The sequence below is a fragment of the Rhinolophus sinicus genome, linkage group LG18 (assembly GCF_036562045.2).
Source record: "Rhinolophus sinicus isolate RSC01 linkage group LG18, ASM3656204v1, whole genome shotgun sequence".
NCBI classification, from domain to species: domain Eukaryota; kingdom Metazoa; phylum Chordata; class Mammalia; order Chiroptera; family Rhinolophidae; genus Rhinolophus; species Rhinolophus sinicus.
In genome coordinates this window covers 10,372,501-10,396,646 of record NC_133767.1, presented here as the reverse complement: position 1 = coordinate 10,396,646, position 24,146 = coordinate 10,372,501, and the positions used below count along the sequence as shown (strand labels likewise).

The 24,146-nt window shown below is 46.4% G+C and overlaps 1 protein-coding gene across 50 annotated transcripts in view; it reads left to right on the top strand.

Moving 5' to 3' along the window:
- RBFOX1 (RNA binding fox-1 homolog 1) overlaps positions 1-24,146 on the top strand; it is a 1,997,160-nt gene that overhangs the window by 1,812,417 nt on the left and 160,597 nt on the right. For all 50 annotated transcript variants that reach the window (XM_074323048.1, XM_074323033.1, XM_074323028.1 and 47 more), the window contains one exon: positions 1,511-1,753. In XM_074323048.1, coding sequence (XP_074179149.1) covers positions 1,511-1,753 — 243 coding nt within the window. The remainder of the gene's footprint in view (positions 1-1,510; positions 1,754-24,146) is intronic.

Genomic DNA, 24,146 nt, shown 5'->3' with positions numbered 1-24,146 from the left:
ACAGAACCACAGCACAGATGGAAGACCCTGCACAGCCCCAAATGCCATGAAAGCCTGTTAGAAAGAAAGAAATGGCTGTGCATTTCTGCTTCCAATGGCACAGACGGTTGGAGAAATTACTCCGGGGGAGGAAAAGACCTGATGGGAATGTTTTCACTTGTAAAATGTTTTAAACTTCTCGTAAGCTTTCTTCTCTTCCACGTGTCATCTTGAACATTCTAATTAGGGTCCCCTCGAAACAAATGAGCCAGTTCTGTGCAGCAGCTCTGAGAATAAACTTCTTTCCCTTCTCTGTGTTACAATGTTTCTGCGGCTCTCAAGTGTTGGTGGTGAGGCCTGAGGAGATGTGAGCAATTCTGACATTTTTGCCTTGCTATCATTAGATGAGGGCTGAAGTCACATCTAATTGACCACAGACAATGGGAGAGGCAACGACTTGGTGTGCTGAATTACTAAGCTTTAGTTTTTTTCTTTCTCCATCTCTCTCTAAGTGTGCAATCCCATCTCTTGAGACCATGGAAAATTCGGACCGCTGGGTTACAGTTTCTGGTGCTGTGTGTGTGTGTGTGTGTGTGTGTGTGTGTGTGTGTGTAGGGTAATAGAGTTATGGGGGCGGGGGTGGAGGTGGAGAGAGAGAGAGAGATGTTTCCTGAAATGGAAGCATTTGAATTCAGGGTGTTTTTTCTTTTTCTCTTTTTTTATTCTTTGACTTGCCTGTAATTATGGCACTGCATGTTTTGCCTGGATCTGAAGGGTGAATTGTTATATAATACTCTGTGATTACAAAAAATAAAAAATAAGACGGGGTGAGGAGAGGCATTGACTAATGAGTCCAGCACTTTGCAGAGATACTTAAAATGGGAATATCATAGAGTGCCATCTTTGTGCAAATTAGGCTCTGAATTCTCATTGGCCGCTTCATATTGGCACTGAGAAAACCACACACACACACACACACACACACACACACACACACACTGTGACCCCCATTAAAAGGACACCCCCATCCCATTATGTGAGCCAAGTCACATAAAACTTTGATTAAATTCAAATGCTTAGACGAAGTGTCTCTCCTCTCGAGAACACACACATTCAATTTAATCTCTCTTGGCATTTTAAGTATCAAATCAAGGCTCTGCTGTCACTGGAGACAAGTACAGGCTCACATGTCTCCAAATGGGAATGAAACAAGGAAGCCCTGCCAGAAAAATCCAATTCAGTAGAACACAGCCCCTCACAGCCTTTGGCTGTTGGGCTGATGACCTCGGTGCAGAAAGGGGTGGCCCTTGCTGAGCTTTGAGTTCTGCCATCTGCACAGTGGGGTTCTTTGAAGGATGGTTCCTCCTTCTTTGTGGGGTCTGGTGAAGATGAGGTAGATGCACTGGGCTTTGGGCACCGTGCTGGCACCTCCAACGCGTCTGGGTAACTAATCCCTGGGCCCGGGGGAAGGTGCTGCTCCGCCACGCTCACGGTGTTCTCACGTGTTCTCTCCACTTCTGTGATTTTTCAGGGTAATCAGGAAGCAGCAGCTGCCCCTGACACAATGGCTCAGCCTTACGCTTCGGCCCAGTTCGCCCCCCCTCAGAACGGCATCCCCGCGGAATACACGGCCCCTCATCCCCACCCCGCGCCAGAGTACACGGGCCAGACCGCCGTCGCCGAGCACACGTTAAACCTGTACCCTCCCGCCCAGTCGCACTCGGAGCAGAGCGCAGGGGACACCAGCGCGCAGACCGTCTCGGGCACCGCTACAGTAAGTGGGCTTCCTCTTTGGGGGGCGGGCAGGGGCGCCAGGATTCCGGGACTGACAGTGGGGCGCACACCCCACCCCATGCGTCCTGCCCAAAAGCAATGCCTGCGCCGGTGCCTGTCATCCCAGCCCCGCAGTTGGCGTCATCTACTGGCCTCCTCTCTGATTACTTATGTGAATCTGTTAACTACGTTCCTGTGTGAAGGGCAACGCTCACCTACTTTCTGTTCCCACAGCTTCGCCTGTTCTGGAATCGTGTCATTTCAATGGGATCACACACCATGGTTAACATTTTTTTTAAACAGCTTTAGGGAGATGTAATTTACGTACCGTGAAACTTGCCAATTTTACGTGTGGCATTCACTGATTTTTAGTGTATTTCCAGAGTTGTGCCAGCATCACCATAATCTAATTTTGAAGTAGTCCCATCACCCCAAAAACAAATCTTGTGCCCATCCATTTGCAGCCACTCTGCATGTCTGCGCCAGCCCTCCTTCAATGAGCCTCATAACGTTTGCGGTTGGTCCATGTTGTGATGTGTGACCCCCATCTCTTCCGTTTTATTGCTGGGCCCTAGTGGGTGGAGGCCTGCACTGCAGAGGTCAGTAAGGGAGAATTCTGTAGGGCAGAGAAATTGTTCTGTATTTTGACAGTGGTTGTTACACGACTCTATGTACCCAAAAGAATAAATTTTATTGCAGGTGGATGGGTTAAAAACAAGTCAAACAAAACACAAAAGAAACATTTTAACACCACCATCAGTGAAAACTAGTGTTTTTGGCTATGAATCAAAGATAACCTTAAAGGAAAAATGATTATTGAAATTAACGTTCATTTGTGTACCACCTAACGTCGTCATGGATACCACAAGATACACATTTGGGACCTCACATTCTCCAGAATTCTTTAGCTATTTGGGCACATGAAGCCTCGAGTCTGGAACATTTTATAAATGTAAGGTATTTGTGCCTCTTCCTCCTGCGTCCAGGCCTCTGGAAAAACCAACACTTGTGAAGAATTTTGTCGGTTTGAAGCATGATATATTGCCTGTACCTGAAAGCAACCATTGACTAACTTTGCTGTCTGGTACTTTGCTAACCTGGAGGTTAAATTTGGAAAAGTTTAAAAATACTATACATTCTAAAATTTTCTGTTGCTTTTCCCCCTTTTGTAGAGTTGTGTAAAACATAAAACTTACCATTTTAACGTATACAACTCAGTGGCATTAAGTATATTCCCAGTGTAGTACAACCATCACCATTGTCTAGTTCAAGGACATTTCCATCACCCAAAAGGAAACCCTATCTATGCCCACGAAGCAGACATTCTCCATTCCTCTCTCTCCCAGCCTCTGGCAACCACTAATCTGCTTTCTGTCTCTATGGATTTGCCTATTCTGGATACTTCATAAAAATGAAATCGTGTAATATATGACCTTTCGTGTCTGGCCTCTTTCCAATAATACAAGGTTTTCAAGGGTCATCCATCTCGTAACATGTATGGGCGCTTCCTTGTTTTTATATATAACTGAATACTATTCCATTGTATGGATGGACCACATTTGTTTATCCTTTCAGCCATTGTTGGACACTTGGGTTGTGTCTGCCTTTGGCTCTTGTGAACGGTGCTGCTGTCACCTTTGTGTGGCTGGCTACTGCAGTAACTTAGGCGTGAGATGATTAAATGGGCTTGGTGGTTTTGAGGTGTCTGTGTTGTACCAGCTTGCAGATGGGGGTGATGGGGTTGTTTATTTGTGTGTTGGTTGTTTTGTGATAACCAATGGTGGTAGGGCCTTAGACGGCGATTTTAGGACTGAAAAAAAGTTCAATCAGACATTATTTATTAAGCCTTAACATGTGCCAACTATACTAACTGCTTTGGAAGATTCATTTTTTTCATTCATCCATGTATTCAAAATATTTATTAAACCTCCGCTAAGGCCAGGGTGCATGCTAGGTGAGGTGGCTGACCCAAATAGAAATGGTCCTTTCCCTCTTGTAACTTAGTGTGAGAGGCAGAGAGTGAACATGTGGCGTGGAAACAGCTACCTACATACACACAACTCGTGAAGCATGCTTTTAAGGAAAAGACAGGTGCTATGGGACGATAAAGAAGACTAGAGATGCTGCCTGCAAATGTGCAGTCTGGGAGCCTTTCTTCAAGGGGATGATATTTAAGGTGAGAAGATGAAGCCTTTCATGCGGAAAGAATGGCAAGGTCAGAGGTCCTGAGGTTGGAAAGAGCTTGGCTCATTCAAAGAATTAGAAAGAGGACAGTGTGTCTAGGTTCCGTGGAAAGGATTTGGGGGGGTAGGCACGTGGGGGGTGGGCAGTGGCAAATGATGAAATAGGAACAGCCAGCAAGGAGCATATCCCACAGGCCTAGTGGGTTCAGTAAGACGGTGGATTTCCACATTAGGAGCAATGGGAAGCCATTGAAAAGAGCTTAAGCCAGAACAGTTCTAAAATGAAAGTTGAAACAAAAGAGTTCATTATGCCTACCAAAAAGGAAATCTTTATCCAGTTGGGAAGCTGAGGTGTTCAACGTCCTTCTCTGCAACGAGGTGGACTGGTGAGCAGACAAGCTTTCTTCCCTGACAGAGCCACTGGTGCACTAGAGAACACAGGACATGTGTTCTGTTAATTATTGTAACGTGATGAAGTTCTAGAGCATGGGAGCCATCAAATAATTGCTGACAGTGGGCACACACCCAGGAATCTGGTTCAGACATTGCTTAGCGTATTTACAGGGCAGTGAATGCCTCTCAGAGCTTGGAGTGAGTGATTTTGTGGTGGGGCTGCTTAGCCAGTTACTTTGTCTCCTCCGGCCATGTTTGCGTGGTACATACCCTCACAGCAAGTTTTAAAAGGGAAAAGAATCCTTATAAGCTGAAGCAGATGGGTTTGTGGCTGGTCCTGAAGGAGTGTAAAAGCAGCCATCTTGTTTTCTGCTACAGACGATGCTGTGCATGGTTTTCTCTCTTCGGCCAAACGGGAAGATGCTTCTGCTGTCCATGCCTGACTTCTGAGTTGTGCTTTCCTGACTGTGCAGGACAGGGTCTGACAGGTTTGCTTCAAGTTGTGTCTGCATCCTCACGCATTTACCCAAGCACTTCTCCCCACGCCAGTTTCTGCATTGCCCAAGGAAGGAATGTAACCTCCCAGCAGGTCAGACCCATGATTCTCCCAACGCTGGGAGACGTGGCCCCTGTGTTCGCATCCTGAAGTTGTTCCCCGTAGGTTAGTGTTGTACCTGGAATAACTCGAGCTGTCCTCTGGCGTGCAGCTGCGGTGCTTCATGCCAGTCTGAGGGCATTGTCGAGGCCATCGTTTCTTCGAGAAAGTGAGTGGTTTGGGGAAGAGAAAAGATCCACCCATCTGCTAGCCTCCAAGAGTTTCTAATATATGCACATGATTTAACACAAAGTGCAGAATCTGTAAAAAGGAAGCGGGCTGCACCCAGAGCTCCGAACCAGAGCTGAGAAAGTACAGACAGCCAAGACTTACCAGGTCATCCTTTCCATTCCCCAAGGACTGAGAGGAGTCTGTGCAGGACATTTTTCTGCTGAATGTCTATTTAATGTAGGCCTCCAAACACCTGGATCGCTGTGCTGACAGAGCCAATACTGGATTCTATTAGATACTGCTCCTGACAGGGTATTTTACTCTTGACATATTATAATTAGAGATTTGCAAGTGGTGAATTCTCCATGTATCTCCAATAGCAACTTAACTTCTATTTTTAACACCTCTGCAGTCTGTTTAAAAGTTTCCCACCCGCTCGGGGATCTGATGGGAGAAAGAATGTGGGTCTTCGAGCTTGTTCCCCGAGCTCTATGGATAGAAAGGAGAGCTGTTTAAGGAACCAACTTCTCTTTAATCCTCAGCTGTTTTCACGGGAGTGCTAGCTATGTCTCCAGATGTCATTAGTACCTGAAGAAGATAAAAGATGGGGTTGGGGAGACGTCCTGTTTTTAACTATTTACATACTGGTCCACTAGAGAATATAGGGTATGGAAGCTAATTATGTAGCTAAGGTATGGGGACACGGTCTCAGTGCATTCGGTTTTGTTAACCAGCCATTGTTGTTATTATTGTTACTATTACTACTACTATAGTAATTCAGGTTTGTGGTTTAAAGAGTCACACACGAGTAAAGGCCAGACAATGAAAACGGAAACGTGCTAGAACACACAACCCCAGTTCTTAGTTCCCTTGCGAGAAACAGCAGTTGCCAATCCCTTCTATTTTCCTCCAGAAGTATTTGATGCCAATGCAAGCATATGCCCATGTCTTAGTGTGTTCAGGCTGCTGTAACGGAAATAGGAGAAACTGGCTGGCTTATAAACAACAGACCTTTCCTTCTCACAATGTGGGGGCTGGGAAGTCCAAGATCTTGGCACCAAGAGATTCGGTGGCTGTTGAGGACCCACTTCCTGATTCATAGACGCCCATGTTTTTACTGTGTTCTCACGTGGTGGAGCGGCGAGGGAACTCTGAGGCCTCTTTGGTAAGGGTGCCATCCTCCTGATCTGAGTACCTCCCAAAGGCCCCACTTCCCTTTCCAGGCTAGGATTTCAACATATGAGTTTTGGAGGGATGCAAGAATTCCATCTATAGCAGTCTGCTTGTGTCTGTCTGTCTGTCTGTCTGTCTATCATCTATCTCTCTATCTCTGTCTCTATTTCTATCTCTATCCCTGTCTTCATCAGTTTTCTCTCTCTCTCTGTCTCTAAATCAGTCTTCTAACTTCTCACTAGTTCCGTCTTCAAAACAATAGAATTCACATCGACTAAGTGCCCACCCTATATACCTGGGAGATCATTTTGCATCCTACTTTGGGATCCAGCTCGTTCTTTCTCACGTTTGCCTTGGACTTTCAGCTCCTGGGGTTTATCTTACCGTGTTGTTCTCCCCAGTGGGTCTGCAGTAAACAGCTGGCTTCAAATATGGCCGTCCCTGTCTGGGTGTCTCTGTGTGAATGGTGAAAAGACAGATGGCTTTGAAATGTAGACACTGTTCCCTTCCCCTACAGAGAGCCCACTTGCGCCCCCACAGACAGTTCTGGAAAAGGCCTGCTGCCCACACGCTCGCCCACATAGCACACCTCTCCATCTCTATGCTTGTGGCCCTTCTATCTGTGTGTGCTTGGGTGTAGCTACCCCCAAAAGAGTCTGAGAGTTGTCTGGTGTCAAAGAGAAAAAAGGAAAGGTGTGCTGCCATTGGCAGATCACGCGAGGCACTCTTTCATCTCATCTTATTTTGGCCTCACACCTGGCTTTTTCAATATTCGTAGTCCTCTTTTTACACTGGAAAAACAGAGGGACGAAGAGGCTAGACAGGTTGGAGGTGGGGAGTGCCAGAGTCTAGATCCTCACCTGAGCCTGTGTGGTGTCAAAGTCTAGACTCGTCTCAATCTCCAGGGTGTTCCCTAGAAGTCCGCTGGCTGGCGGCTAAGCAACTGGTGCCTGAAACCAGGGCAAGCAATTTAGAATTCCTCCGCAGGCTGGTGTCATCAGCTCCACGGACCAGTTTAGAGAAGCAGGTCAGTTAAGAGCCTGGCCTCAGGGTTTGTTAGAGTTTGACCCTCTGCCCCACCGTTTACAAGTGGAAGGATCTTGGGCTGGTCATTTGACCTCTGATATTATTCCTACTGTTCCTTCCTCCACCCTCCTCTTCCTTTGTACACACCCATCAGAGATGAATTATAAAACGCCAGACAGCGCCTGTCTCTGGGGATGGCGGGGGGGGAGGGGGGGATTGTGGCCTCATGTGCTTACCTCAAAAGTTTGGCCGCATAATCGAGGGACGCCATGTCTAAAAATAGGATCAGTAGCTATCTCAAAATAGGAATCGGACTAATTATCCCAAAAATGAGCATTTTTGTTCAGGGAGCATCAAATTAAGTACTTTGCATGCACAATCTCAAGGAACCTTGACTTTCCATCACCAAAAAAAAAGCACGTATGAGGGATTATCGTCCTGTGTTATAGTTGTGGAACCTGAGGCAAATAAATAACTTCCTGAAGGTCATTGTAACTACCAGGTAGGGGCTGGAACTCCACACCAGGTGTGTGAGACTTAAGACCAAAACTCTTAAGGGCTGGAAGCCCAGAAGGCATCCCCAGGCATGCCCAGGAAAACGCGCTGGGCTCGCCTCTGAACAGATCGCTGTGGAGGAAAGCGTGCTCTGCCTGGTGTTATTACTTATTTCCCCCTGGGAGGCTGCAGCGGACCCAAGCATGTGCAGTATTACAGGCTTACGGCGTGCTCTTATTTGAGACGTGTGCCTTGAGCAAATTCTAATCACATGTTTTGGTGGCTTGGAAATTGTCTTTTCAGACGGCACTGTGGCTAAGCTGTTTTGTCAACACTCATTCTGTTTTCCGAAGGTTCACATTTACTTTCAGGGCACAGGTTCTGCCCCTTGTTCCCTCATGAGGAGGAGTGTTGTGCTTCTGTCTCTTGTTTGTGCTGTAGAGTAAATGGCCCATGGCTTTCAGGATAAATAAAAGGCCTTCATTACCCAATACGAGGGCTATTTTACTGTTGGAAAGCCCCTGTTCCCCAGAGCACCCAGTCCCGGGAGGCCGAAAGGCATGGTGGAGCCCAACTCAAGATGACTCTGAGAAGAACAAGCATAGCTGTGAGCATCAGAGAGGCATGTGTCTAATGTCCCTTTTGGTACTAGGGCCACCGCCTTGGATTCTGGTAGAATTGAAGGTTCTCATGACAGGTCAGAAATAATGGCACTGGATAAACACCCTAAGGTATTATCAGGAGAAACAGTGAGAAATCCCAGTGAGGAGCTTGGAGGTCCCCTGTTAGTTCTGACGCAGAGTGGGACCAGTGGCATGTGATGTGACCTCTCTGAGCCTCACTCTGTTTCTCTGTGTATGTGATGCTTAAAGTTGTGGTGAAGTCCTCATGAAGCAATGTCAGTGAAGGGCATAGCAGAGTGACGGGCACACAATAAACATAGGAACCATGATAATTATAAGATAGTGACATCATTCTTCATGGAAAATCAGAGTGTTCTCCTCTGTCCTGAATTCTTCATTCTAATTTTTTTTTTGCAGGAGAATCAATCCATCCTACGAAGTGTGAAATTTGGGGTATAAGAGTCAAATAGAGACTCACAATCCCCCATTTATTTTAAAAGTAATGCTTGTATTTGATATGATTTCCGTGCAAATAGTTTTCAGTCACTCACGCCCGAGTACAGTTGATTGGTCCAAGCTGTTTATTGAGCTAAGTCGAGGGTGTGGACAAACAAGGTTAAGATTTGTTAGAGAAATATACGACTGAAGTTTTGTTCATGAGACCTGAAGCCTCTTGGCGTCGAGGAACATCCAACGGGTTCTGACTTGAGTTAATGTTGCCTCAGTGAGACTCAGTGTCGTATTCAAACGCAAGTCTGGCAGGCATCTGACAAGTTTCACCCCGGTTTTCTCTTCTGTGTTTTGTGCAAGTGTTAGCACACAGTGTGAGCAAGTGTTAGCACACAGTATAATTTTTGTGTTGGGGCAATGACTGGATAATTTGAAGACCAAGCATGTTGTCCATGAAGTATTCTAGTGACTGGTCAAGGTGTTTGAAGAACCCACCTACCTTTGCATAGCTCAGAGCCCCGTTAGGTGGTTTTGTTGCTTTCATTTGTTTTGCAATGAATTCAGAAGCAGGCATTGATCTGTTTTGTGGGCGGTATTTGAATCACTCAGTAGGAGCCATCCATCAGCTTGTGCTCTTGACTTGTGGCCGTGTGCTGTGCACGTCTATAATGAGTTCCTACGAATTCTGTACTCTCTTTGGACTCACGGAAGAAGTCGGATGTGCTCTGTTAGCTGAGGGTTCAGGGATGGTTCAGCCAGACCCTTGAGTGTGAGCCCTGGAGGGAACCCAAGAGTTTATCTAGTCCAACCTTCTGAATGCACAGATGGAAGGCGATCGCATCAGTTAAGGGCCAAAACTCAAAGACTCTCAGGTCCAGGCAAGCAACATGCAGATTTGAAAGAGCCTAGTTTACGATGGAGACGTAGGTAAAATAAATAATTAATTTTTTTCCCCATGAATATGGGAATGACAAAATCTGAGATATGATGCTATGCAACCCTTTAGCGAGGATCCTGTGGTCCATCTAAAGGGGGTGCCCCCATCAGTCCATCCAATCTGCCGTTTTGGGTCGCTGACCCAGTATTACAATACCTTTTGATTATTTTTTCTGTCAAGAGGTAACAGCAGTTTGGATTTTTACATACTCCCCTGTTCCCTCCTGCTTCCCACATTTTTCTTATCTGCGCAGTCTCTGAAGCTACTGAGTTTGTAATAACCTTTGATTTAATCTTGTTAGAGATGAATTACTATTATTATTATTATTATTATTATTATTGCCAAGGGATGAAATTAGGAATTTTAACCCTTCGAGTGAGACTGTATTTCAGGTTTATAAGAAAGAAGCCTTGGATGCTTTGGTGTGACAGTGCAGAGAGTCATAGAATGTTAGCGTTTGGAATGACCATCGTGTCTGCCTGTTTCCCTTATGAATGATGCTGGGGCCCAGAGAGGGAAAGCGACCTGCCTGAGTCACACAGCGACTTTCACAGCAGAAACCAGAACAGGAACACCCTCAAAGAAACTTCCCATGGAACCCCGCCCCTGCCCATGACCCTGCCTTTAGGAGTGATTGGATTACATGCTTTGAGGTTCCACTTCTCTTGGACATCCTGTTTTGGTTCCTAGCCAGAGGTTTCAGCCACTACTGGGCCTTCTGCTCCCAAAGGCCTTCAAACTTCTTTAAAAAGTCTTTATTCGATCTAGTTCTCTCCCGCTGATCCCGGTGGTCGTGCGATGGGGCTGTATGTGCTCGTTCAGTAGTGTTACGTGTTCCATCAGCATCAGTGCCAGTCACGCCTGGGTCAAAACACTCTCACTAGTGTCTGGGTTTCCAGCATTCGATCCCTGAAGAGCATAGAGGCTGTTGGACTGTTAAATCATAGGCTGGATGTAGAGGTCGGTCTACATTACTGCAGAAGCTCCCAGAAGCTTGAAGGCTGGGTTCTGGCTCCCTAGTCAGGTACCAGACCCTTGCGAGGCAGGTGAGCCTGACAGGGGAACAAGCAGCATAGAAATCCCACTGAAACTTTCATGGTCTCTCCAACTCCTGGACTTTGGTGAGAAGGTCACTGTAACCCAGACAGTAATCCATCCTCTGGCATCAGGAACAGAACATATCCAGGCTTGAGGACCTGACCTTTGTTTGATGTCCACATGCTTGGAACAAAGCTGCACGGCAAGTTCATTCTCCAGTAAATCAAGGTTTGCAGACTGTACGGTTCAAAACAAACCAGGCCACCGGGACCAAGGTAATCTGAAGGCTTAAGTGTGGCAGACTTGGTTGGGAAGCGAAAAGACAGATTTCCTTCTTGAGAAAAAATTCATGGTTGGTTGCAAATAATACAATTCAAAGAGTTTAAGCTGCCTTGGTCTTTTAAAAGGGGGAAATGTAAACGTGCCTCCTAATTGGTAGGTGCAGAAAAACAAACGGGAATTTCTTGGACTGAAAGGAAGAAAGAAAAGAAGACACAACAATCCTTTACTAATAATGTATCGATAACAGTCACTGGCCTTTAGTGAGCACATATTAGATGCCAGCTTTCTGTGCATGATCTGATTGAATCTGACAGCATCCAGAGGAGGTGGGTACCATAATTAACCCCGCGTGACCTAGGTGAGACAACCAGAGAAACCAAGGAGGTGGCCTAAGGTCATGTCACGGAGCTAATCAGGTCAGACGTGGAATTTCAAGGCAGCCAGTCTGACCCCAGGGTCCACTCCCTTACTCCTCAAGCCACACACAATGATACACATTTTGTTCCCATTCCATAACCCATCACGGGAGGGGTGTGAAGATGCCACAATTATAGATGAGGAAACAGAAACACCGATGTTAAGTGACTTGGCCCAAGGCCCTACAATTAATAGAGGGAGCTTGCCTCTCAGACTAGCCTGACTCACAAGGATCTGTTACTCGCTGAGAGGGAAGAACCCAGTCTTTGAGCTTCTGCCCCTCTTAAGAGTTGGTGCAGTAACTGGCTCTAGCTCTGTATCAAGGCTGTGATTTAATAATCCAACAATTAATGAATTAATTAATCCACAGAGGTTCTGGTAGATTCCTAAAGTCAGCCTGTGTAACGTCCCATCAGAAGTAGTTTATTTTACCTAAATGACATTCTCTGCTCTTTTAATCATGATAATATCGTGGCAGACAAATATCTTCACAGTCTTGCCTGCATAATTCTGTTTAGCTCAAAACTGCCTCGCTTCACACACACACACACACACACACACACACACACACACAATTTCCCACCCCCCAAACACTGTTCCTCACCCCCAGTGAGGCATCCACTAGCCCCAGGGAGGGAAAGAGACCTTCAAACCACTTGGGAAGCTGACTAGAGGAAGCCTGGATCTCCCAGAGAAACTTGCTACAAGGAAATCGCTAATTATAACCCAAATTGTATTTGACTTCTGCATCTTTGCTTCACATTGTAACACTGTAATTTAAAGAGATTGTTCCCTGGCCTTTTTTCAGGGGAGAAATTAACTACCATTTTTTACTAAGAAAAGTGCTGGTAGTGGCAATGACAGGAGATTGGTTTCACTCCCCCCCCCCACCTTTTCCCTCTAATTGGCTTGCCAGTGGGAGTCAGGTTGGCAATTATGCAAGGAGTAACCTGGGGTTCCAGGCAGTATCTCAGGGTGACACTCATCTGGTGGCTTCACAAAAGGCAAAGAGATGATGTGGGTGGGGCAGGCTTGGGGGTGGGGCAGTGAGCCCAGCGTCTTCTTGGCTCCAGGAGATGGCAGTTGGGAGACAAGAAGGAGGCAAGGTAGGTTGGATTTGGGGACCATCTCCTGCTCTGAGTCGCTGATTGATGCTCTTGGCAGTGAAAAATGGAGGGGTCAAAGGTTGGAAAGGGGAGTTGGAAGCAGTGCCTGGACCTCAGAACCTTGGCCACCTTGCTCCTCGGTCCAGCTGTCCATGGGACCCAGAACCCCTGAGCAGCTCTCCCTTTTCTCTCTCCTCTCCAGCTTTCTGCAAATTGTTCATATCAGTGCTAAGTAGCAAGGCCAAGGGTTGGTAAACTTTGACCAGTAGGTCAATTCTGGCCCACTGCCTGTGTTTGTTGGTAAAGTTTTATTAGAACACAACCACACCAATCCATTCATGCATTCTCTGGGCTGCTTTTGTTTTTGCAGAGTTGAGTGATTGCACCAGAGACTTGTGGCCGACTAAGCTGACACTACTTATTATTTGGCCTTTCACAGAAAAGTTTGCCACTCCCTGATCTAGGCCAAACTTTACATATTGGCCTGCTGGCTTTATCCAGACCTCAGGCCTGAGCTCATAAATGGAATTAATTGCCTACACTTTAAAATAGGAAGTGTCATAATACAATCTGGCTTTGATTAACAAATGCAAATATCTAACTAACAAAACATGGCAGTGATGTGCTAATGTTGAGGGTGGGCTGTCCCCAAGATTGTCTGCCACAGTCCCCACCACGTCCTGTAGGATTTCTAAGCTCATCACCCCATCTGCATGGGCTGGCCCTCAGGCATTGGAGTTTGGCCAGGTCATCTGAGTCTTGTGGATTCTTTTATAAATAAGATATTTGCAATTTCTACCCTTACCAATCAATTAGTTTTCTTTCATTCTTTCCTCTCCATCAAACTGGACTTCCCTTTGGGACTCTGGCAAGAAAATAAATGTGTAATGGCAGAATATAGTGAATACCAGAATTGTTATATCAGGAATATACCATCCCCTTCCACCTCCAAATACACACACACACACACACACACACACACACACACACACTGCCCATGTTTTCTCCAAAAACTTTCTTTGGAGTTGAAACCTGTATCACTATTGACTTTGATTTCAATGAAACACAATGAAAGCAGGATTAGTAAATGTCGTACGTTCTTCTGAATAGCACAACTATTATTATTAATAGTAATGATCGTGTTGGGCAGTGTTCAGGCTTGAAGTCCATTGATGCTGAACCTAGTGGCAGGAGGTGTTAACCCCATTTCACAGATACGGAAGACAGAGTCTTGGAGAGGTTATGTAAATTGTCCTGGGGTGCACTGCCAGGAAATGATGAGCACGGAGCTCAAACACATCATAGCAGCGCCCTAAACAAGTGGGCACAGGCAATGGAACCAACCCTTAATCGGAATAAGCAGGCGAGTGATGCCCGGCTCTGCAGAGAACGCGTAGAATGTAGTCCGTCCCCTGAGGCTTGGTTGGCGGCACTGAAGGTCAGGTTTAGTGAACCCTCGGTTAAGCATCTTTTATTGCTCTCAACAAATCTGCAGAGAATTCTTTTCCTACCAACCTTACTTAGCAAGCCCAGCAGAGGGAGAACTTAGGGTGAGTGGGTGAGGGAAATCACATGTTTTCGTTTCGAAATAAGGGTTCCTTGGGTGGGAAACTCCCCACGGCAGCGGGAACCTGAACAGGACCCAGGTTTCTCTGGCCGCCTAATTGCAGCGTAGAGCCCAGCCGGGGCCGCACAGGCGTCTCCGCTTACCGGATGGGTGTGTGGCTTTAGGGAACCCTGTGATTGTCCTTCTGCAGCCTGGATGTTGAGTTCTGCAGGGTTTCTGAGGACTCACAGTGGCCTGAAATGGTGTGCAGCCTTTGTAATGACACTGTAGACACGAGGTAATTACAGATCCGTTATTTCCCAAGTCGAGCTAAGTGGACCTCTGATTATTATTCTGAGTATAATAGGAGCATAACTAACACTGAAGGGAAATTGTACTTCTCTATTTTATTAACCACTTTTATATTCCCTTGTGCATGGCTATGATGCTATGAAATCTCCTTAAATGTGACATTCCTCAATATAATACAATAATAATGCATACACCGTAATGTATTGGATTACTTTGCAAACAGGCCTTGTGAAACGAAAATTCCCATTACTTCCCTGGGCCAGCTCAGGGCTGCTGGGCTCACAGGCCCTTTCTCCAGCTGGGAGCCTGGAGCCAACCTTCACAGTCACGTAGGTTTTCACAGATGTACACACTCGGCCCATGTCACTTTTATTCGCCGTGGGGATGTTGGCGACCCACGTTCTGGCCATCTCACTGCGTGGTGCAGCTCAGAAATGCAAACAGTTTTTGAGACCTGAGCACACTTTGAAAATGAACTCGGTTAGATGGCATCAGGAAAGAAGCCAGCTAGATAGCAGGGCAGTCTTCAGGCTGGAATTAAATTCTGAAGTATTTGTAATGGCCTTGGCTGGAGATTCTATCAACTCTTTACTCCTACTCTCAGCCTCTGTTCATTTATAAATGCTTTCGTGACACTATCTCAAAGCTGGTACTCCCTTTTGCATGCTGTATGTGCCTTGAAAATTCGCCCCTTTGGCATTTAAAAAATGTGTTTATTGAACTCTTAGAATATGTCCCGATATACATAAATGTATTAAATGCACAGCCAACAATTTTACAATAATTTGAAACTGTACTTTTGCAATAAAGCTCTAAATTCCTCAAGGATGACACTGTAGCATATTTGTCTTTTTCATTCTTTGTGTCAAGCACAGGGTCTGGCAAAAGGTAGATACTCAACAGTTGTGTGTCATTTACTTAGTCATGAATATCTCTTGAGTTCTTACTATTTTGGAGGCACAGTGCTAGGCCTTGGAGGTTCCAGAGTGAATGACAGACATGGATTCTCCTCCAAAGAAATTATAGGCTAGTACAAAACACTATGAATAAACAAAGAAAAATCACTTGCATCATTCAATAAGGACATTTGTGGAAAATGCCATGAAGGAAAGATAAAGGTGCTACACAAGAGTGCATGTTTCTTCCCATGGTCATGGTCGTAGCTTGAAATGGCCAAGGTGAGAGTATTTACACCATGAAAATTAGCAATGATCCAAATCAGGGCTTTTGGGTTTTGTTTTCTGTAGAGCCGCTGGTTGTTGACCAGTTGCCTTCATACCTGTGGCAGGAGGGAACTTAGCCTATTCAAATGAAAGAAAGTCATTATGTCTGGGTCAGGGGTGCAGGGAGAAGATGGCCCAAGATGGGACTAGAGACATGGGCAGGGAGCACCCAGGCAGGGCCTTGTAAGCCATTCTGGGGGTTGCATACCCATTCGTTGTGCAATGGGAGGCCGCTGGAGGATTTTAAACAAGAGAGGGTCATGATGATATTTTTATTCTAAGAATGACTTAACAGCAGTGAAGAAAATGGATTAGAGGGACATCATAATGGGACAGCAGCAGTGGGGGTAGTGGCAGAAAGAGCAGCTGGTACACTATTGCCATGGTCCAGACAAGAGCAGACAGCGTGAACGGGAGGCCTGGGCAACAAGTCGGCTGCAGGAAGTAAGAAAGAGGCCGGGGCCCAGGGGTAAATGCCAACTCCTAGAAAGCTGAATCTTGGTGTGAGGAGGATCGTTTTCCATGGAGTAGAAGGGGATGAGATCAAAATTTTAATGTGTGTGTTTGTCTCCGTGTGTTTTAACTTCGAGATATTTGTGAAACACCTAGCTGTATCATTAAGCAATCGTCTACTTCTTTATCTTTAAAATGGACAAAATACTATCTCATATGGACCTGTGATTCATACATGGGTTGATGTATAGGAAAGCACTTGGCATACAGGAGTTAAAACGATAAAATTTAGTTAAATCTGAATTTCGGACACATTGAATCTGTGCACTTTAAAAAGTTGGGCAGCCAGACTGGAGTTGATTGATAGTGTTTTAGGTTTGTTCTGAAACACCGTTTTCAAGAATTGAGTCACGGTGTCTAGTGTCATGGCAGGAGGGAGAGTTAAAGCTTGAAATCCTCAGTGCTGGTGCCAGATTGGACATTTGCTTACGCATGTCACTCATGTGGTTAAGATCACCAGTTGTGTCAGACTGTCTTGGTTCAAAGACGACTGCACCACCTCCTAGCAGGTCAATCTAGTTTCTTAAGCTCCCTGAGTCTCCATTTGTAGACTGTAATTATCTACTTACAGGGCTTTTGTGAACCAAAGAAGGTGTTTCAGATGAAGCTCTTCTGAGTATGCATAGTGTATAGTTGACAGTCAGTGGGGACTATGGTTAGGCTTCACTTAAGTCGTGATTTTCCCATCTTTCAAATGGACATAATAAAACTAGATGTTCTGCCTAATTCCCAGGGTTGGCGTAACTATCCAATGACCGGGGAATCTGCCACAGCTCTTAGTAACATGCCCTGCGCACACATGTGAACTTTTGTTACACGTTTGGGGTACGATAGTCCCCTGTCATTTAATCTTCAGAATGGCCAGCGAGTATAGATGTGACGACGTGGGCATTGAGGCTTGGAGAGTCGACGTGACGTGGTGGCTTTCCCAAGGTTGCATTTCTAGGAAGTGGTTATATCTGAATCCACAACCTGTGCTAATAGCCCACAACTTGACACTACTTTTCCTACAGTCCTTGCCTAAGGGGCTAGAAGAAAGGGGAAGCCACTGAGGTGGGGTGAGGGACGAAGGAAAGAGGTACCTGGTTCTGTGAGATCCATCCATCCTGGCCTTGCCAAGGCGAGTAGGAGTCAGGAAACGCTGGCTGCTGCCATGACTTCATCCAGACCCCTTCCTCTTTTACCTACCTCGTGAGTGGTGGTTGGGATTGACACAGAGAGTCAGGGACTAGCCAGACCTCCCCCCACCCCCGTGTGGATTTCCAGCTGGATGCAGTCTGGAGCCTTTGGAAACTGTGCATTGGAAACCAGTTCTGGATAAATTAATTTCTGTGATACATAATGCATGAGGGGAAAGCCATGATATTTTTAAACAATGGAAATGAGAGAATCTGCCTTTTGGGCATTGATCCCAATTACATTTAATTCAGAAAACATTTATCCACACCTACTGTGTGCCAGGTCCTTGCTGGGAAAGAGAGAGGAATCAGACATGGTCTGTGTCCCGGAAGAGTGAGAAAAATCAATGGAGGCACCCGCTGATGATAAGCCCTGGGTTAGACCCGGAAAGCCGGGGGCGAAGGGAGTCGTAAGTGCTGTCTGGAGGGGCACACATCTTAGCAGGGGGAGAACAAGAGGCCCTGACCAGGAACATCTGCTGACGGAGGGTGTCCCTGCCTGTGCCTTCAGTGGGACAGTTTTCTTCCCTTTCTCCTTCTCCCCGTCAATAAGATCCTTATTTAAGACCATCTCCCTTCCAGCCCCTCGGAAACCAGGATCAAACAATGAGGATACAGCTTCCCCCAAACCCACCTAGACACTTGTCAAGTCTTTAAGTACCTTGGATCATGGACAAGTCACTTGAGTTTCTGATGGTAGCATTGCCTTCACTATATTCCAAGGGTTATGGTGAGTGACGGTTAGCGATAATGGATAGAAGCCTTTATCACAGTATCTTGTATATTAAGCTAATGCATTGATGGGAGTTGTATTGATAGCAGCAACCTTAAAAATGACTGTCATTTTGAGAGCTGTGCTCTGCAGGCTGTTCCTTTAGCTCAACATGGTAGCGATTTCTGCTACTGGTACTTTTCCTTTGACGGGCACTATATGACTACTTCAGCTGCCCCTACTCTATTGTCACTGCTATTATTACTTCTACTGTTGTCATCACTACTAGTTTGATGGTAGAGCGTTCATTCACAATTATTTGTTGAGTGCTTACTTTATCACAGGCACTGGGGAGTCAGGAAGAGGCAAAACCAGGCGTGGTCTCTACCCTCAGACTGATTATGTTCTACTAGGAGAGACAGATGAAACGAGTAAACAATATAAGGACATAATTAAAATGCATCACTGCCTAACAAGCTCTCCCCAAACCTAGGGACTTAGCGGCCATTTTATTTGCTCACAGTTCTTTGCTTCGAGAATTTGGTAAGGGTCGGCAGGATGGATCGTTTGGGTTCACTCACTGGTTGGGCTGGGCAGTTAATTTCCCGGGATTATCTCAGATGTCTGGTCCTTGGTGATTGTCTACATGGCCTTTTCTCTCTCTGTCTCTGTCTCTCTCTCTCCTTGACTACCTTGGGCTTCCTCACAGCATGGTGGTCTCCGGTTAATGAGACTTCTTATGGAGATATCCTCACAGCATGTACACACTCACATGGTGGCTGCATTTCAAAAGAGAGAGTCCCAAGGAGTGAAAGTGGAAGCTGCATATCTCTTAAAGCTCATCCCTGACATTCGCAGTGTGCCACTTCTGCCCCAGCCTTTTGGCTAAAGTGAGCACATATACAAGGAGAGGGAAAGAGACTCCATGTTTGACCGGGAAGCATGGCAAAGCATCTGCAGCCATCTTTAATCCACTATGACACCTTTGGAAACCCTTTATCCCCAAGTAGGAGTCTCTTTTGGGGGGGTGGAAGTAAGATAGCATATAAAGAGCTTTTGGATATCAGAGAAACCCAGGTGACCTCTTGTCCCTGTTGCTTTTAAGTTGTGTGAGCTGAGGCAAAAGATAATGCATGTAAATCTACTGACCTCAGTAGATGCCCCATAAATGGCACTTATTTTATTTTTCTTAGGTATTTCTAAATGGGCTCACCCGAAATGTCACACTTGATGACTTGTGGTCAGTTCTAAGATGCTGCTACCAGCCGTTGGTGGCCAGGGTGAGGTAAGATACAAAGGACACAGAGACTCTGTCCAGCCACAGAGGACCAGGCAGAAGAGCCTCAGGCCTGTTGCTCAAGTCCATGATGCTTTCCAGCTGGTTGCTCCTGCCCGCCCAGCACAGCTTCAGATGGGGCCTGGGGGGTGACAGGAAGGAGAGGGCTCTTTCCCAGAATTGTAAGAATTTAACATATAAGTAGATGAGAAGAGACAAGATGATAGCACCTTCCCCACGCTGCCCATTTGTCCTCTGTAGAAAAGGCAGCCCTTTGATGTTAAGTATTTCTGGTTCAAATCCTAACACTGCCTCTTACTCACTGCCTGACTTGGGGACAACTATTTAATCTCCGAAGCCCTAAAGCAGGGAAGGGGCTCCATAAATTGTAGCTGCTACGACTTCCGTTCTCATCAGGGATGGCATTAGATTACTTTGTGGATCTGGCATGATGGTCATTGCTAAGGGAGGCCCGTGCCTCCTGGTGGGGCTTCTTCTAACCTCTGTCTCCCGCTTGTTTCAAAGGCACGCTTTGCCAATTTCAAGTGTTCACACTACACTCCAAGCTCCGCATGTCGCTTCATCGCTTGTGCCTCTTAGTTTTCTTCAGACCTCACTAGCACCCTTGCATGGGACAACTTGTTCTCCGCCTGTAGTGATTCGTTCAGGCCTCGCGGTATTTAAGGGAAGAGAGAGGGCTCCCGTACTGATTGCAGATTCCCCCACATTCCGCCCTGTAAGATTTGGCAAGGCACCCACTGGCTTTGGGGCATTTATCACCAACTATAAAATTAGGATCATTAAAGGACTTATCTCAGAGGGTAGCTGTGACAATGATGCACGGCAATGATTGTACAGTTCTCAACCTATGCCCAGCATATAGGATACATTCAATAACCATCGGTTGTCTTCGTCTCTGCTGTCTCTTTGGTTGTTTTATGGACGCAAAAGACGTATATCAACGGGCTCATGATAGCCAAGACCTCTTCAGGCTGGCTGTTAGTGCCTGTCCTGTCTCTTCTTGAGAGTGGAATGAGGCAGGTCAGTAAACCCCTAGGAGATGCTTTACAGAGGCATCCCTGTAGCTTCCCGCAGCATCTATGTTAGGCTAGTATGAATACTTCCATTTGGGCAGAGTGAAAATCTGAAGCTCAGAGAAGCCTTATAACTTGCCCCAAACCCCACCCTCCTCAGGTCACCAAGGCTGGACTCATACCCAGCACTGTTACCCCTGAAGCCCTTCTGTGCACAGCCTCTGCCATGTCTCTGAAGGATCTTTGTTCTGGGGACTCTGGTTAATTCCACGAGTTGACTGGCTGTGTCTCTCAGAGAGTCAGATAAGAGACACATCCGGTCCACCTTGCCGCAGGCCCAGGGTTCAGGAGAAGCCCCCTACCAGGAAATCCAAGGCTCTGACAGTTCATGAAAGCCCCTTTCCAACACTTACTGCCATTCACACACCCTGAGAAGAAGGACACTTCACCCTAACTACCCAGAATCCATGTTTAAGAACAGGTGCAAAGAACTCTAACTGAGGTTAGAAAGAAACGATTTAGCAACATCACATGAAATAAGTTCCCTCAGAAAGAAGAGTTTCTCGCTGACGGTGCTAAAAGGGAACCTTCACCCATCACTGGCTGCACATTCAACTTCAGGGCCCAGGCCCACCTGTGGCACCGTTTCCTTCCCTCCAGTTTAGCTCCAGGGGGAGCCCGACCACTAAAGACGTCTGACCTCCCATTATCACATCACCCTGTCTAAAAATTATACCGTGTTTGTTTTTCATCCAGTGTTTCTTCGTTTTTACTTATTTTCCCTGACACGTATCTTACTTAAAATTGAATGGTCATTTCCGCTTAGGGCACAGGAAATGCGTCACAATTTGCCAGGAATATCCTGTTGAGCCCTCATGTCTCAGATACTATTATATTAATCTCCCCTTTAATTGATTTCGGGTATTCAGGGTTTAGTGATTTGTTTTCTGGAGTTCTCCCAAGAGTTGGCCCATCAGGATGGAAAGAACATGGCTGTACAGGTCCGGTCCCCATGCTCTCCTCACTACCCTGCGGCCCGTGAGCCTGGCACTTTCTCCGAGTCTCAGTTTCTTTATCTGGCCAATGATCTTGGTGGCTGTCATGAAGATGAAGTGGAATAATATAAGTGATGTGGGTGCTTAAGGAACCTCCCAGGTCATGCATAGAGCCAGTGAATGGGGGCTCCATTTCCCAGTGAAGGGAGATCCCCAAGGACCAGTGCAGCTGCCTGAGGTCAGAGAGCAGGACCTAGATGGTAGCTGAGGTGTCCCGTCTCTCAGGACCTGAGCTGGAGATGAGTGTGGGCCTTGGGGGTGGGGGGCTCTTAGGGAGGCCCCTGAACTACCCAGCGCAGCAGTTCCCTGTTAGAAATGGCGGATACGAATTTGATGATAGTAAATGTAACAAAGACTGGAATCCGTAGTATTCCACTATACCTACCTTTTCACCTCTTTCCACCCCATGGACGATATACACTGGGAAGATTGGATGAAGTGGAGACCGAATGCTCCCTTTTAAATGTCTAGGAGAGCAGCAAATATATGGATACAGGGACCTACGGCAAAGACAGATATGGATCATGTCACTTAGGCCCGAAGGCATAACCCGACCTGTGACTCTCTCCTAGCTTTCCACCTCCTCTCCCATCCTGGATTGTAGACCAGCTCGGTCGGTTTCCAAACAGTTGCAAGCACAGAGGAGATAGCATGGAGAAAAGGGACAAAATAAAATAAAAGGAGAGAAAGAAAGAGAAGGCATGAAAGGGGGAAGGAAGGGGAGAGAGACAGACCAACAAAAAGAGAGAGGCTAGACTCACCCCATCATTTCTGTCTTCTTTTAAATCATAGACACAGACAACCATACGGGGGTTACCAGAGGGAAAGGGGGTGGGGGGAGGCAGAAAAGGGTAATGGGGGGTCAAATATATGATGACAGAAGAAGAGAAACCTTTGGGTTGTGAACACACAAGGCAATACATAGATGATGTATTAATTGTGCACTTGCAACCTATGTAATTTTATTCACCAATGACCCTGATAAATTTAACTAAGTATTAAACATAAGCAGCAACGAAATCAAGTGACGTTGCTACTGTAGGTACTGCCATTTGAGGCTCGGTGACTGCCTTCTATAAATTGAGTCCCAGTGAATGTTCCAGGTTCTGAACAATTACTTAGGCAGTTGTTGTTCTTCGTTGTAAAGGCCGAGGGCAGCTAGGTCAAGCACAAAAGTGCTGTGGCATCCCCTTCTCCTACTGTTCCTGCACCCAGCTATGTCTTAGAATCCCCCAGGGTGGTGTTTAAAGAGTACAAGCCCTGAGCTACTGGGTCTGCCCCTTGGGCCAGGGGTAGGAGACCAGTGGGAACGCAGTGTTAACACGTGAGTCTGCCACACAGCCGACCCGATGCATACCTTCACACAAGGGTGGAAAAGCCAGTGTTTTGAACGCTCTCACGGCTCCCTTACTGGAAGGTGTCAAATTCGAGAAGACGTTTGGGATCTGATGTAAAATACAAGAGGTTTTTTCAGGCCCACTCCTGATAATGATAATGGTGGTGCCAGCTGCTGCCGTTGTCAGGGACCCATCAGACGCCCGACACTGTATCAGCTGATCTCAGGAACCCCTGATAAAGCTCTCTTTCCCTTTTTCAGATGAGATAACTGAATCTGGGAGGGGTTAAATGGTCTGTGTGCCCACGGTGACACAGCCAGCTGAACGTGGCCTTATGCCCATTAAAACCGAGAACTGTTTCTCTGGAGGATTTCTTCACAGCTGTCATTTGCTGGGCCGTCATCTCTGTGCCCTCAATTCTTTATTTACGTTTGTCTTCTCCATGACACTATGACGCGGGAGACAGTCCCCTCAGTCTACCATGTAGGAAGACGAGCCCAGGAACGCCTGAACGGAACCCAGAGCTGACACCCACGTCTGGGCACAGAGTTAGTGCATTCCGTTTCTCACCTGTGTCCTTTGGGGGCAAACGTTGCTTGATGATGACGGCTTCAGGGGAATAATGACTAAGAGGGAGTGAGCATTGGAGAAAGACTGACGTGTGTCCAGACACTTGCTGGCTGTGCTTCTCAGTTTGCAAAGTGGACTCAGTACCATATACGGGGTGGAAGAGTACCCTGTACTGGGTAGAGCAGTACCATGTAGTAAGGAATAGTACCATGTAGTGGGTGGAACAGTACCATGTACTGGGTGGAACAGTACCATGTACTGAGGAATAGTACCATGTACTAAGGAATAGTACCATGTGGTGGGTGGAACAGTACCATGTACTGTGGAACAGTACCATGTACTGAGGAATAGTACCATGTACTGAGGAATAGTGCCATGTACTAAGGAATAGTACCATGTAGTGGGTGGAACAGTACCATGTACTGAGGAATAGTACCATGTACTGGGTGGAATAGTACCATGTACTGAGGAATAGTACCATTTAGTGGGTGGAACAGTACCATGTACTGGGTGGAATAGTACCATGTACTGAGGAATAGTACCATGTACTGAGGAATAGTACCATGTACTGAGGAATAGTGCCATGTACTGAGGAATAGTACCATGTAGTGGGTGGAACAGTACCATGTACTGAGGAATAGTGCCCACCCAAGATCCATGTCCAGCTGGAACTTCAGAATGTGACCTTGTTAGGAAGTAGCGTCTTTGCAGCTATATTAAGTTAACTGAGGTCGCACCTGATTAGGGTG